The sequence below is a fragment of the Callorhinus ursinus genome, unplaced genomic scaffold (assembly GCF_003265705.2).
Source record: "Callorhinus ursinus isolate GAN/ISIS: 27379988/994484 unplaced genomic scaffold, GSC_fseal_2.0 scaffold15, whole genome shotgun sequence".
Taxonomy (NCBI): domain Eukaryota; kingdom Metazoa; phylum Chordata; class Mammalia; order Carnivora; family Otariidae; genus Callorhinus; species Callorhinus ursinus.
Window position 1 is genome coordinate 39473101 of NW_027397077.1, and position 13307 is coordinate 39486407.

General features: G+C 45.9%; 1 protein-coding gene across 1 annotated transcript; it reads left to right on the forward strand.

The window, feature by feature from the left end:
- The first annotated feature begins 39 nt into the window (after positions 1-39).
- ARPC4 (actin related protein 2/3 complex subunit 4) lies at positions 40-10361 on the forward strand. The gene is made up of 6 exons (XM_025885273.2): positions 40-192; positions 3545-3663; positions 4877-4988; positions 6360-6455; positions 7377-7547; positions 10015-10361. Exons 1-6 carry the CDS (start codon positions 190-192, stop codon positions 10018-10020), a joined length of 507 nt encoding a protein of 168 aa, XP_025741058.1. The 5' UTR covers positions 40-189; the 3' UTR covers positions 10021-10361.
- The last annotated feature ends 2946 nt before the right edge of the window (positions 10362-13307 follow it).

Here is a 13307-nt window from a genome sequence, read left to right on the forward strand (position 1 = left end):
CAAGACAGCCCTAGCGGGGAAACTTCCAAAGGACCAAGTGTTCCTAAGCACCCCCTTCTACGCTCGGATCATAGATGGTACTGTCCGGAAGTCCGGGCGGAGACTGAGGCTGCGCTTCTCGCGAAAGGGCAGGCGTCGAGGGGCTGGCCACTTCCGCACTTCCGCTTTCCGGCCCAGCCAGCGCCCGCGATGGTGAGAGAGCCGGGCCCCGGTCCAGGGACCCCCTGTTTTGCCTCAGAGCTGTGGGTCTGGGGGAGATGCGGCTTTACAGCGGAGAGGCCCGGGGCTGAGGGATGCTGCTGGGTGTGGGGGCACGAGGTGGCTGGGAGAGAGGGCGGGGCGGGAGGCGAAGTGAGGAAGGGGCGAGCGGGGTACGCCCTCTTAAGAAGCAGGCCTTGCAAGCTTCATGGTTTGGCTTTCGATCCAGGTGGGGAATTATGAGGCATAGGGGACGCTGGAAGTGGGACCTCCTCGCCTGGTGTTAGCGCCTTGAAGGCACTTAGTAGGCCTCATTGCCCGTAGTAGGGTCGCAGAGGCACATAGTAAGGTCTCCTCACCCAGGGGAGAACTTCCCTAAGTACACTTGTCTTGTCCTCTCCTGCCCGCTTGACCCGTTTTCCAGAGGAATCGTCTACACTTCTTATCCCACTCTTCTCTTTACTCCCTGCCTTGCTTCTACGCCACAGAAGTATCTCTTTTATGCTCCCACCACCCAGACCTCTTCCTGGTAAGAATTAAACCGCGTTAACCTTAACCCTAGTACGTGAGCTCTGATACTACTGATCCCTCCTTTCCTGGAAATCCTCCCATTAGATAAATGTGGGTGTTCCCGGGAGTTGAGGCTTGGGCTCACCACCTTCCTCTTTACATTTTTCCTAGTGGTACCTGTCTAGTCCCGGCTTTGATGAGCTTGTGTGTTTTGGTGGCTCTTGAATCTGTCTTTCTAGTTCTCTTTTAAGGTTTGCCTGGATATCTTGAAGAGACCTTCAGATTAGGCCTTCAGATCAAAAATCATTTTCTCTTCTAAACTTGCTTTTCTTTTTATGTTGCTTATCCTGGCTTTGTGTCTTCGTACCTCTGCTAGAAGCCTGGATTTTCTATTTTTCTAATTGAGGCTATCCCACTTGGATTTTTTAAAAGTCAACTTTATTGAGGTATTACATGAGAATGCATTTTATCTGTGAAAGGGCAGGTGTCATGGGGCTTGTCATCTAAAAATCACCCTTTTTTTTAAGTTTGTCATCTATGGATTTTGACAAATACAATAATGTAACCACTACTACAACCAAGGTAACAATGTTTCCTCAAAAATTTCCCTCAAGTCCCTCTGCTATCAGTCCTGTCTTCTCCCCATTCCAGGCAACCACTGATTTTTTTTCTCCTATAGTTTTGCCTTTTTGATATTGTCATATAAATGGAATTCTTCAGGATGTAGGCCTTTTGTTGTGGCTTTTTAAAAAATTAAGTTTATTTATTTATTTTTGTATTTTCTACACCCATCATGGGGCTCAAACCCACGACCCTGAGATCAAGGGTCGCAGGCTCTTCAGACTGCACTAGCCAGTCGTCCCAATGTGGTTTCATAATGCATTTGAGATTCATCTGTGCTGCATGTATCACTAGTTATTCCTTTTTATTCCTGAATAGTATTTCATCGTTATGGGTGAACCACAGTTTGTTGGGAGGTGTTTTTTGATTCCATTATTCTCTCCATCTTATGACAGTCCAATTCTTGTGATACCCTCTGCTTGTCCTTTCCACTGCCTCAGGCTCTCATCAGCGTTCCTTGAATAACCCTCTCTGCCTTTTGTCTCACTTCCCTCCAGTCCATTCTCTACAGAGCCACCGTGCAACTGGTGAAGTCATATAACTTCCTCCTCAGAAAGTCCCAACAGTTCCTTACTGCCTTAGAAGAAAAGCTAAAATTAACAGCTTGGCATTTGAGATTACCCATGAATCTTTAGGCCACCATTGCAGCCTCATCTACTGAATCTAAAGTGCTTTCTGTATACAGCAGCACTTTACTCATCACTACTTATGGAATTCTTAATGTCTTTTTTGTGTTCTAACCTTGCTTGTGGTATTCTACATGGTATTTTATAGAAAAGGAGTAAGACATTGCATATGTTAGGTATTGAGCTAGGGGTAGGGTATGTAGATTTGAATAAAAGACATGGTCTATTGACCACAAAGCTTACAGTCTAGTGAAGAATTCACTTTACTAAAGAAATATGAAGGATGTGTCATGTAAATTATAATAAATGCTATGAAGAGGGAAGTCAAGAATGGCTTGAGGAAGGAAGGGGCCTTCCCTGAATAAGCCAAGGTCTGAGGGATGACTTGGGTCAAGAGAGGGAAGAAAACCCTGTAGATAGATGGATCAGCATGTGTAAAGCCCTGAGGTGAGAAAGAACTTAGTTAATACAAGGAACTGAAGATACGCCAGTGTAGGTAGAAGCTGATCCCTCTACTGGGAATGTCCTTAGTTTACTTTTTATTATAAAATCCTCCTAATCCTATTTTCATCTTTATGTCCAAACCGGTCTCTTCTGGAAATCAAATTCTGTTCCATTTCATTCTCCTTTATGTCATAGTTATTTTTTGTCTTTTCTACCTAGTTGAGCTATTTAAAGGTAGAGATGGTCTTTAAAATCTCAGCATTTAGGGGCACCTGGGTGGCTCATTCAGTTAAACGGCTGCCTTCAGCTCAGGTCATGATCCCAGGGTCCTGGGCTCGAGCCCCACATCGGGCTCCTTGCTCAGCGGAGAGCCTGCTTCTCCCTCTCCCTCTGCCTGCCTCTCTGCCTACTTGTGCTCTCTATCTCTGTCAAATAAATAAATAAATAAAATCTTAAAAAAAAATAAATAAGATCTTAGCATTTAGATCAGTGCCTAATACACAGTAGACTTATCCATTCTTGGCTCAAAAGACAGATTTGAAAACAGTCATTGTCACCTGTATGCCTTTAGACCAGAATTTTTCAACCTCAGCACTATTTGGGGTTGAATAATTCTTTTTTTTTTTTTTTTTGGATTTATTTTACAGAGAGAGCACGTGCAAATAGGGGGAGGGGCAGAGGAAGAGGGAAAGAATCAAGCAGACTCCGCACTGAGCATGCAGCCCAATTTGGGGCTAGATCCCACAACTCTTGAGATCATGACCCAATCCAAAACCAAGAGTCAGACACTTAACTGACTGAGCCACCCAGACACCCCGAATAATTCTTTTTTGTGCATTTTAGGATGTTTAGCAGTATGCCAGGCCTCTACTTGATGCCAGTAGCACTTCCACCCCACCCCAAGTCCTGTCAAAAATGTCCCTACATTGCAGAATGTCCCCTGGCAAGAAAAATGGTCCCCTGTTGAGAACCACTGTTCTAGACTTAGAATGAAAGGCACCTTGAAGGCCTAGTCTGTTTTGTTCACTGTGGTATCTGAGAGCCAGGTACTCTCAGTACTGCCTGGCTCCCATGTAGCTGGAGTAGGGGGCCAGTGGGTTTGCTAAGACAGATTCTGACTCTCCCTTGGGTTTTTTTTCCTATAGACTGCCACTCTCCGCCCCTACCTGAGTGCCGTGCGGGCCACACTGCAGGCTGCCCTCTGCCTGGAGAATTTCTCCTCCCAGGTTGTGGAACGACACAACAAGCCGGAAGTAGAAGTCAGGTAGGGAAGAGAAAGGTCAGGGTGGGGATGATGGGTTCAGCCTCAGAGATGGCAGTTGTCTGGAGGCTGCCACAAATTTCCATCCTGGAGTTCTCAAGACAACTTACAGTTCATATATTTTGTCTTGTTGCCCAATGAGCAATGGTTCCCAATTTGCAATTCAGAAAATAGGGTCAGTGGGTTGGCAGGACAAAGCACAGGGGAGCAGCTCCTCTGGAGCCAAGATTACTTGACACAAAGTGTGACTTCTCGGAGTGGGGTGTTTGTTAAGTATCTCCTGTGTCATTATTGAACCCAGTTTAAGGAGAGAGTGGAGAATTTTGTTAGATGCCATCTCCGTCGTTTTGTAATTTAAAGATCAAAGAATGTTTTTCCCCCCTGCCAACCTGGACTCTCTCATTCCTTACTCCAAATTTTCCATATTCTGGGTTATTTTCTCTTATCTAGTTTATGTTTTGTTAAATTAATGCTGTGCTCCTTTTAAGTTTAATCTGAGACATGTATAACTGAGGTAAACAGTGTTACCACACCATGGTGGAATGATTTGAATTTTAAAATACTGACAAGATGTTAGCATGTTTCATGTTGCTCTACTTAACATATGTGATTTCCACTGGGCATTTTAATTAACATCACAAATGCCTAGAGATTCAGAGGCATCAAAATGGGAGCTGAGCTGAGAGGGGTCTTAATGCTGAATAAGTGAATCATTCTGGATTGATAATTAAAGGAGGCCAAACTCTGTTTGATTTTAGCTTGTCCTTATCCTTAAGGCAGCCTCTCTCCTCGTTCCCTACGTGGTGTATGGGTTTGCCTGTAGTTATTAAAATAAGAGCTGTCATTTGTAAAGCTCTACCATGTGCCAGGCACTCTATTAGACAATTGACCCTTTTTGATCTCTCTCAATCCTTGCCAGTGAAATAGGAATCAGTCATTTTACAGATGAGGAAATTGAGATTCCAGCAGGGTAACTTGTCCAAGGAAAGTAACAGAGGAGGCTGGATTTCAAACCCTTATCACCCTGACTCCAGAGCCTTGCTCCTTCTGTTGGAGAACACACTCGCTGGCCCCCATCTTGGAGCACCCCTACTTGTGAGTCTCCTATTCCTTGGACTCTGTGGTCTCAGATAGAGATTCCAGGGCCTGCTGTGGGGTCTCCTTGAGCATTCTGTTCTTCTGTAGTACAGAGGCCTCTCTGACATTGTGTTTTCAGGAGTAGCAAAGAGCTCCTGTTACAACCTGTGACCATCAGCAGGAATGAGAAGGAAAAGGTTCTGATTGAGGGCTCCATCAACTCTGTCCGGGTCAGCATTGCTGTGAAACAGGTGAGCTCACCACTGAGCCCCTGCCTCCTCAGGAGGCTAGGGATCCCCATCTGAGAGATCGTCATGCCAGATTCAAGGTGCAAGGAAACCCAGGCTCTATTTCCTTGACTGTACCCAGGGAATGATTTGCCAGATTCAGCAGGTCAGTAGAGTAGACTGTCTTCTAGCCCTTGCTCTAGATTAGAAGTCAGGAAAAGTAGCAGCCAAGGCCATGGCCATTTTGGTGTCAGGTCAAAGAATCATTTATAAGTGATATAAGTCCAGTTCAGAAAAATAAATAGTACCAGTACCAATTTGATAACCATAAACTTTGAAAAAGAGATTTAGGGTAAAAAACAAAGTGTAATTTCTTACGTTATTTTAGGTGATGTTGATATTCCCACCACTTTTTTTTTTCAAGATATTATTTATTTATTTGACAGAGAGACACAACGAGAGAGGGGACACAAGCAGGGAGAGTGGGAGAGGGAGAAGCAGGTTTCCTGCGGAGCAGGGAGCCCAATGCGGGGCTCGATCCCAGAACCCTGGGATCATGACCTGAGCCGAAGGCAGACACTTAACAACTGAGCCACCCAGGCACCCCAATATTCCCACCACTCTTATAATTTTTGCCATATTTGTGTACCACCCAGACAGTTGTTTACTGGATTTCCTTAAATTGACTTACTTTCTTTTACTTAAATTTGTTTGAAAAACCGTATGTGATAGTGGAAAAAAGTATCACTTGTCAGATAGGGAGAACTCTAAAAAAGTAACTGCAGTGAAAGAAAACAAAGCTGTTATTTGGACTAGGCCCTGTTGCCTACAGAAAGCTCTATCCTTGGGCCCTGCTCTGTTAAAAAGGGAGATTAGCAAGTGTTGGGAGGTGGTAAGGGCATACATACCAGCACTTAGCTGCAAAATTCTTTCACTAGAAATAATGAGAATTCAGCAGGGAAAAACTTTGGGGATTATTTAGTGTTCATTGTTGTTAAAGTGGAGACCACCTAAGTTTATCTCTGATAACTCCAGATGGTGTATATATCATAGGCTTTGGGAAACACAGTACTAGTGAAATGGGAAAGGGAGAGGCAGCTTTGAATGTAGATATGGACTCAAAGGAGCGGATAAAAGGCTTGGGTTTGCCAGAATTACCTCTCTGGAATGGGCAAAAATGAGATCATGATAATGCCCTGTTGATTTGAAGAGGCTCTAATGTAGTAGACATTCAGTTGGCAATCATATGCCCCATGATTCATGCAGTGATTGCTCCCCATGTGAAACCCCACTACCTGCGGCAAGTCTGGGGGAAATTGAGCTCAGAAGACCAGGCTATAGGTTTCTGTTGGCCTGTAATGTCAGATTTAGGGAGCCCTGTTTATCTTTTACTAGGCTGATGAGATCGAGAAGATTTTATGCCACAAGTTCATGCGCTTCATGATGATGCGAGCAGAGAACTTTTTTATCCTTCGAAGGAAACCAGTGGAGGTGAGACCATGTGATCCACATGTTCATAATACCCAAGATTCTCCCACCGAGTCTACTGTCATTGGCCTGGGATTGTTTGTAGAACCAGGATTGCTGCTTCTCCAGCTGTTGGACACCCACTGTCTGAATTGAGAGTTGGCCTTCATTTCAGCTGGAGTGAGAATAAGGGGTATCAGAATTAGGAAAAATTGGGTCTGCCTCAACCAGGGTAAAGGAAAAAAATACATGTTGTTTATCTTCCCAGAGCCTACAGTTTAGCGGCAGAAAGGGCACAATGAATCAGAAATCCTTTGTAAGCGTTGTCACCAACTAAATCATTCTCTCAAGTCACAGTTGACATTGGCTCAGTTGTTGTCTGACTTTGTACTTGAGTCCTCTCCAAAGACTCCCTTCCGAATCAACTTAAAATAGTCCCGGTGACTGAGCAACTACTCTGCAGAGCAGCATGCACTATCAGATGTGTTGGCCAAGTTCATCCTCATCCTGAGCTAAAATCATTCTTCCCGGTCCTAGATCTAGCCTCTGGGGCCACCCAGAACAAATGATTACTCTTCCACACACAACCCAGTCCCATCCTTCCCCACAGCATCTCTTCTTCCGGTTTCATTAGATTCTACTGTAACAAGATTTCAAGTTCTTCACTCTCCCATGACTGAATGCAACTGTTTTATCACAGGTAGTTTTCCAGAGATGCCTGACCGACACAAAATTCTCACCTGGGTTAGTTACTTGGACCCAGCATAGACACCCCAGCAGAGCAGGCAGGCTGCTGCCTGAAGGTCATGAGACTTGGGAGAAGATCATGGCCAGTAGGAAGCATGTAGCTCAGTGACCCTAGAGGACATAGCCAACTAAGTGCCCTGGGATGCTAATTCTCTCCTGTTTCTTCTCTTTCTCCTCTCTACTGTCTTCCTTACCCAGGGATATGACATCAGTTTTCTGATCACCAACTTCCACACAGAGCAGATGTACAAACACAAGTTGGTGGACTTCGTGATCCACTTCATGGAGGAGATTGACAAGGAGATCAGTGAGATGAAGTTGTCAGTCAACGCTCGAGCACGCATCGTAGCTGAGGAGTTCCTCAAGAATGTAAGTGGGGGGCCTTCTTGGTGTCCTTCGAGAGGAGAAGTAGGAGGAGCCGTGGGTTGAGAACTTAGCATCTGGTGGTAAAGTGGTGCCAGCAGTGTGAATATTTGCTGAGGCCTATAGGACCTTCTGGTGGGTGGCACGTCAGCCAGGTGCCATGGGGCTGGAGGACCTGGGGGTCATCTTTGGGACCTGCAGGGCATTTTCTGTATTTGAGTGCCTTGAAGACACCTCCCTTAGTCTCTCATGGGGACTTAGATGCTCCTTTCTACATCTCAAAATGTACACAGTCCTTCCCTGTATCTAGCTCAAACCCCAGGTGAGGCAAGTTAAATCTACATTGGAATTTTCTAAGAATATAGGACAGTTAATCAGTGTAATTCTACTTCTCAAACAGATTTGAATGTTTTTGTTTTGTTTTTTTAAAGATTTTATTTATTTGACAGAGAGAGATAGCGAGAGCAGGAACACAAGCAGGGGGAGGAGTGGGAGAGGGAGAAGCAGGCTTCCTGGTGAGCAGGGAGCCCGATGTGGGACTCGATCCCAGGACCCTGGGATCATGACCTGAGCCGAAGGCAGACGCTTAACGACTCACCCACCCAGGCACCCCAGATGTGAATGTTTTCAACATCTGTTTCTCAGACTTAAAGTCATGATATTTTCGACTTGTTTTCCATTACTTTCATGGCTTCAGTCCTCCAGATCCCTCTTTGGTTGTTTGTGTTCCCAACTGCAGTCCTCTGAAGAGGAGGAATTGTTTACACTGATGAGCTGATGACACAGTTGTTTTTATTTAGATATTAGGACATGCCTTCTTTTTTTTCTTCTTCTTCTTCCAAACAATCTTTGGTTTGTTGACATGTTCTGCTTAGAGTTAACCATAATCCCTAGATGGTAGATTTAGTGTTTACTCCTACCAGTGCATACATATCCAGCCCAGAAGGAGCTCAGATTCCTAAAAGTGGAAATTACGCCTTCTTCCCCTGGGCTTTAATTTTACTGAGGGCAGTCAGTGTACAAAGTAGTTTTATTGTGCATGCAGGGTAGTGTGCTTGTTCAGATCACACAGGCTGTGGGGTCATACCACCTGTGTGTGCGTCCAGCTTCACTGCCTACTTGGGCATGTTACTGAATCTCTCGAAGCCTTAGTTTCCTCAGCTGTGAAACAAGACTATTAATAGTATCTTTTAGTATGGTTGAGTATTAAATGAGGAGATGTACACAGAGCAGATCACCTGGTACATAGTAAGCTTTCTAGGTATTGTAGCACCAGAGTTTTATGGCCAGGGCACTAGGAGGCCTCTATATTCAACTGCAAAGGAAAATGGTTCTTGTCCTGATTTAATATTTGGCTCATTCACCAGTCATTTAATTATGGTTACTGCATTTCTTTCCTTTTTAAATTTAAATTCAATTAGCCAACATATAGTGCTCTCTTAGTTTCAGGTGGTAACTGCATTTGTATAATTACACAGCGAAGCACACTTATATATCTCATTTAATCCCTGAAACAATCTTTGAGTCATGTGTTATCCCTATTTTATGGGTGAGTGAACTGGGCTCTGGAAGTCCAAGTCACCTACTCAGGGCCCTCAGCCAGTAAGAGGAGGAACTGGGACTTAGAACTTCAGATCAAAGATCAAGATAGTACCATAGCATTTGGCAGGGGTCACATACTCAGGTGCACGCAGGGCTCAGGGAGATAATGCATGTGAGTGAAGTGGGCTGTTGGGGACCCGGTAAGCACATGTATCATCTGAAGAGGATCACTACCACAGAGCTCCCGCCCATTAACAATTTCATCTTCCAGCTATTCAAAAAGAATCCCCAAATCTGGATTTGTTTCCGACATCTGTTATATTTTCAAGGTTGGCAATGAATTTGTATTTTTTTAAATACTTTGTGGGCCAGCCAGCACTCATTAGGTTGGGTTCAGTTTGTGGGCCATTGGTCCACAATCTCTGATCTGTAAACTGTCTGGTGCTATTCTGGGCACCATGGGGGATACTTGAGGGCAGGAAATATTTCCAGGGCCTGTTATGGTTGGAGAACCACCCAGAGCTTGACAGAAACTACCAGATCCTCGGTCCTTCTGCTCTTGGCCCCCTAGTCTCCAAGCCCTTGCTCATGAGCCCCCATTTCTAAAGAAGGCAACCTCAGTTCAAGCAAGGCACTGTGATAGAGCTTTATAGCAGCCTCAATGACACGGTTAAGGGGAGCTGTGGAAAAGCTCACTTCACCCTTAATTTTTCTGTCTTGTCTAGTGCTAGGTTTAAGGCTAGTGCTCTGAAGGTCACTGCTCAGCGCCGGCTGAATTAGAAAAAGGGTGCCCACAAGGTGTGCTGGGACCCATCCTATCCCTCAGAAATCTGAGAATAGTGGCAGCTCTCAGATCAGCCTACCTCCCCAGAGCAGGCCTGCCAGGATACAGTAATAATTACCATTCACTGCCTCTTGGTTCTTTTGACAGTTTTAAACCGTCTGGCTGGATCTCAAGGTCTTCCCCCTCAGACTCCCCCGTGTCTCTGCGAAGGCATCCTGGAGTTACTCCCCAGAGCGGCAGCGGCGACAGCAGCAGCGGCGGCGGCGGGGGGGGTGCTGGGTCGGGGTGGGCGTTCGATGCGGGAGGTGGGTGGTATGCTTGCTAGCTGGGCAACAAAGCAGCGGTGGACCTGCCCCAAGGCCACACGTGCCTGGTCAGGCTGGCTTCTGATGTTCAGTCCCCTGGGCTGGGACGGATTTTTTTTAACGTCTTGAAACTTAAATTCTGTGCTTGTAGGAAACTGTAACCTTTTTGTCTTTTTTTTTTTTTTTTTTTTTTAACAAAACAACCTCCACCTCCAGTGGCTGTGACTGGTCCCAGTGATTGTACCATATTGGTCGCTGTGGGTCTGGGCGGGCCTGGAGCCAGAAGGCGACTATTGTGTGTCTCCCCCCTCCCCCCCCCCCAGGAGCCCCAGGTGGGGAGAGAGGGAGGGAAGGAGGAAGGTTTCAGACTCCATTTCCTTTCCCTTGCCCTCTTAGTCCTGAGCTTAGGCCCAGTAGAAGTTGTTGGGACTCTCTGCTGGCTTCCTGAGCTCTGCCTGAAGATAGCCACCCAGTGCTGGTTGGGGACAAGGGCTGAACTGGTGGCCACCAGCCATGCCTCAGAGCTGGGCACTGAAAGCTAGGCACCTCTGGCCACAGGGACCACTTTGTGCCCTCCCAGCTGAGAGGGGCCGCTGTTTTGCCTTGTCTGTCAGTGCAGTGCCTGTGCTGGAGGTGAAGGGGTGAGTCCTCCAGAGCTTTCTGAGCTGGGGCTCTTGCGCCTGCTCTGGCTCCTCTGCTCCCATGCTCGCTGTACCTTTTCTTATTCTGGTGGATCCCGCCTCCTTCCCTGATTAAAGTCTCTTCTTGCCCCTTTGGGGCTGCATGAGGTCTGTGCACTGTGTATATGAAAGGAGCGGGGTGGTGGGGCTTTTTCTTCCCAAGACCGTGTAGCTGGTACTTGGGCCTGGGGTTCCCCATCAGAGGTTGTCTCCTGATTGGTCTCTGATGTTACCTGTACCAAGGGCCCCAACCCAGAGACCCCCATTACCGTCCAAGCACCATTCATTTCTGAAACTGCTCTCTGCCTATACAGAGCTTTGGTCCTTTTCACATAATGAGCTCATTTGGGCTAAAAGGTAACCTCAGAGAAATAATGATGCCATATAGCTAAAGAAACTGCGGTTCCTTGAGATGTAGCAGCTTGCCCCAAAACTCCCAGCTAGTGAGGAAGAGGGTAGACTTCAAATCTAAGGCTTCTGCCTCTGTCATCCCTAGCCACATGCAGCTATTTAAATTATTAAAGCTTAAAATTCATTACCTCATTCCCACCAGAGACATTTCAGGTGCTCAATAACTACAAGTGACTAGTTCCTGCCATGTCGGAGAGTACATACATAGAACATTTCCATCATTGGAGAAAGTTCTATTGGACAGCACTTGGTGACTCCTTAAGAACAAACCAAACACTTGTGCTAAGGTCCTGACTCTTGAGGCTGAATTTGCGTGAGTTCCTTATATTCTGTGCTTCAGTTTCTTAATCTATAAAGTGGAGATGATGTAAATAGGCCGACACAGCACCTGTGGTATAGGTACTGAATAAACAACAGCTGATCTTCCTACCCGCCCAGTATCCAAACTGATAATTTTCATTGGGTTAGGCTTGGGGGGCGGGGGAGTGAACTTATCCCTGTCTTGGAGAGACTTGGGGGTGGGTAGGGAATGCTGGGTGTGTAAATAGGTGCAACTGAAGTGTTTCATATATACAAACTGATTCTGTGGTATTCTACGGGGTGGGTGGGGTGTGTTTATGGAAGTGGGTGTCAGGAAAATTTTCAGCTTTTGAGCTGAGCTTTCAAAAGTTTCTTCTGGGTCACCAAAAAGTATCTTTTTTTTTTTTTAAGGAGAAACTTTTTTTTTTTTTAAGATTTTATTTATTTGCGAGAGAGAGAATGAGAGAGAGCACCAGAGAGAAGAGGGTCAGAGGGAGAAGCAGACTCCCTGCCGAGCAGGGAGCCCGATGCGGGACTCAGTCCCGGGACTCCAGGATCATGACCTGAGCTGAAGGTAGTCGCTCAACCAACTGAGCCACCCAGGCGCCCTAATTTTTTTTTTTTAAAGGAGAAACTTTTTTTTTTTTTTTTTTTAAAGAACCAAAAAGTATCTTGAGGTGGAGGACAAGGTAATGTTAAAGGGAGGAGGGGTTAGGGGTGGGGGCCACTTGGACAGCTATCATCACCTTTATGACATTACCTCTGTGACCTCCTCCTCCTGCCTTACAGAATTAGTTGTGCCCCCTGGGGCACATAGCTATGTTTCAGCTTTGCAGTGAATGTTAAAGGTGCTCACAGGAAAGCTGGAGGTTCAAGAGTATGGCAGCTGCTCGCTCAACACTCAAAGGACAGCATTGCCTAGGTGAGCTAGCCATATGTCATAGATCCATCTCCCAGGATCCAGAGCCCCTAAAACCAGATTTGCAGGCTGATGGGAAAGAACAGACTGGATGGTTGCCAATCAGCCTGCCCTCTTCTGGAGGCATGCCTTTGGGGAAGTCCAGGCTCCAAACAAGGGGGGGTGAGAAGAGTGATCTCAGGTGGAGATTGGACGGTGAGGTTGAGGACCCACCTTCACTGTACCGGCAGATCTACCCGCTAACAAAGCTGGGTTTTTGGACCAGAGTACTCTCTTACCTGCACTCTGCTTGAATGAGCACTGCTGGAATATGCACCTCAAATTGCTCCTTCAGTACTTCTATGACTAATAGGTAATCCATCTGAGTGATAATGTGTACTAAGGTTAAATAATATTTATGTTGAAGAGTGGGATTTTGCGGTCAGACCTGCGTTCCAGTGCTGGCTCTACTATGTGATTTTAGGCAAATTAACCTTTTGGAGCCTTAATTATATTACTTAGGACTTTGGAGGATCATACTTTGCCACTACTTCCAAAAAGTAGTAACCTCCAAAAAGGTTACTTACAGTTTTTACAGTCTTGAGGGCTGCACCTAACTTCTTTTTTCTGTGGTTGACTCAAAATGATATGTTTTTCTATTTCCAAGTTATTGAGGGTGGGGGGATTGTGCTGCACTCTACTTTCTCATTGTTTTCCCTGTATACTGCCCTGGTTTTCAGATCAATCCCCAAGGACCTTACCCTAGGCCCATCCGCCACTCCCTATAGATCTGGTCCAACCTCACCAGGCTACAGCCGCACTGGCTACCTTTTAGTTCCAGGGAAA

Bases quoted from the DNA above. Each gene is read 5' to 3' on its own strand.
- ARPC4 (XM_025885273.2), top strand. The intron at 3,664-4,876 runs GTAGGGAAGAGA...TTGTGTTTTCAG, and splicing joins AAGCCGGAAGTAGAAGTCAG to GAGTAGCAAAGAGCTCCTGT. The intron at 4,989-6,359 runs GTGAGCTCACCA...ATCTTTTACTAG, and splicing joins TCAGCATTGCTGTGAAACAG to GCTGATGAGATCGAGAAGAT.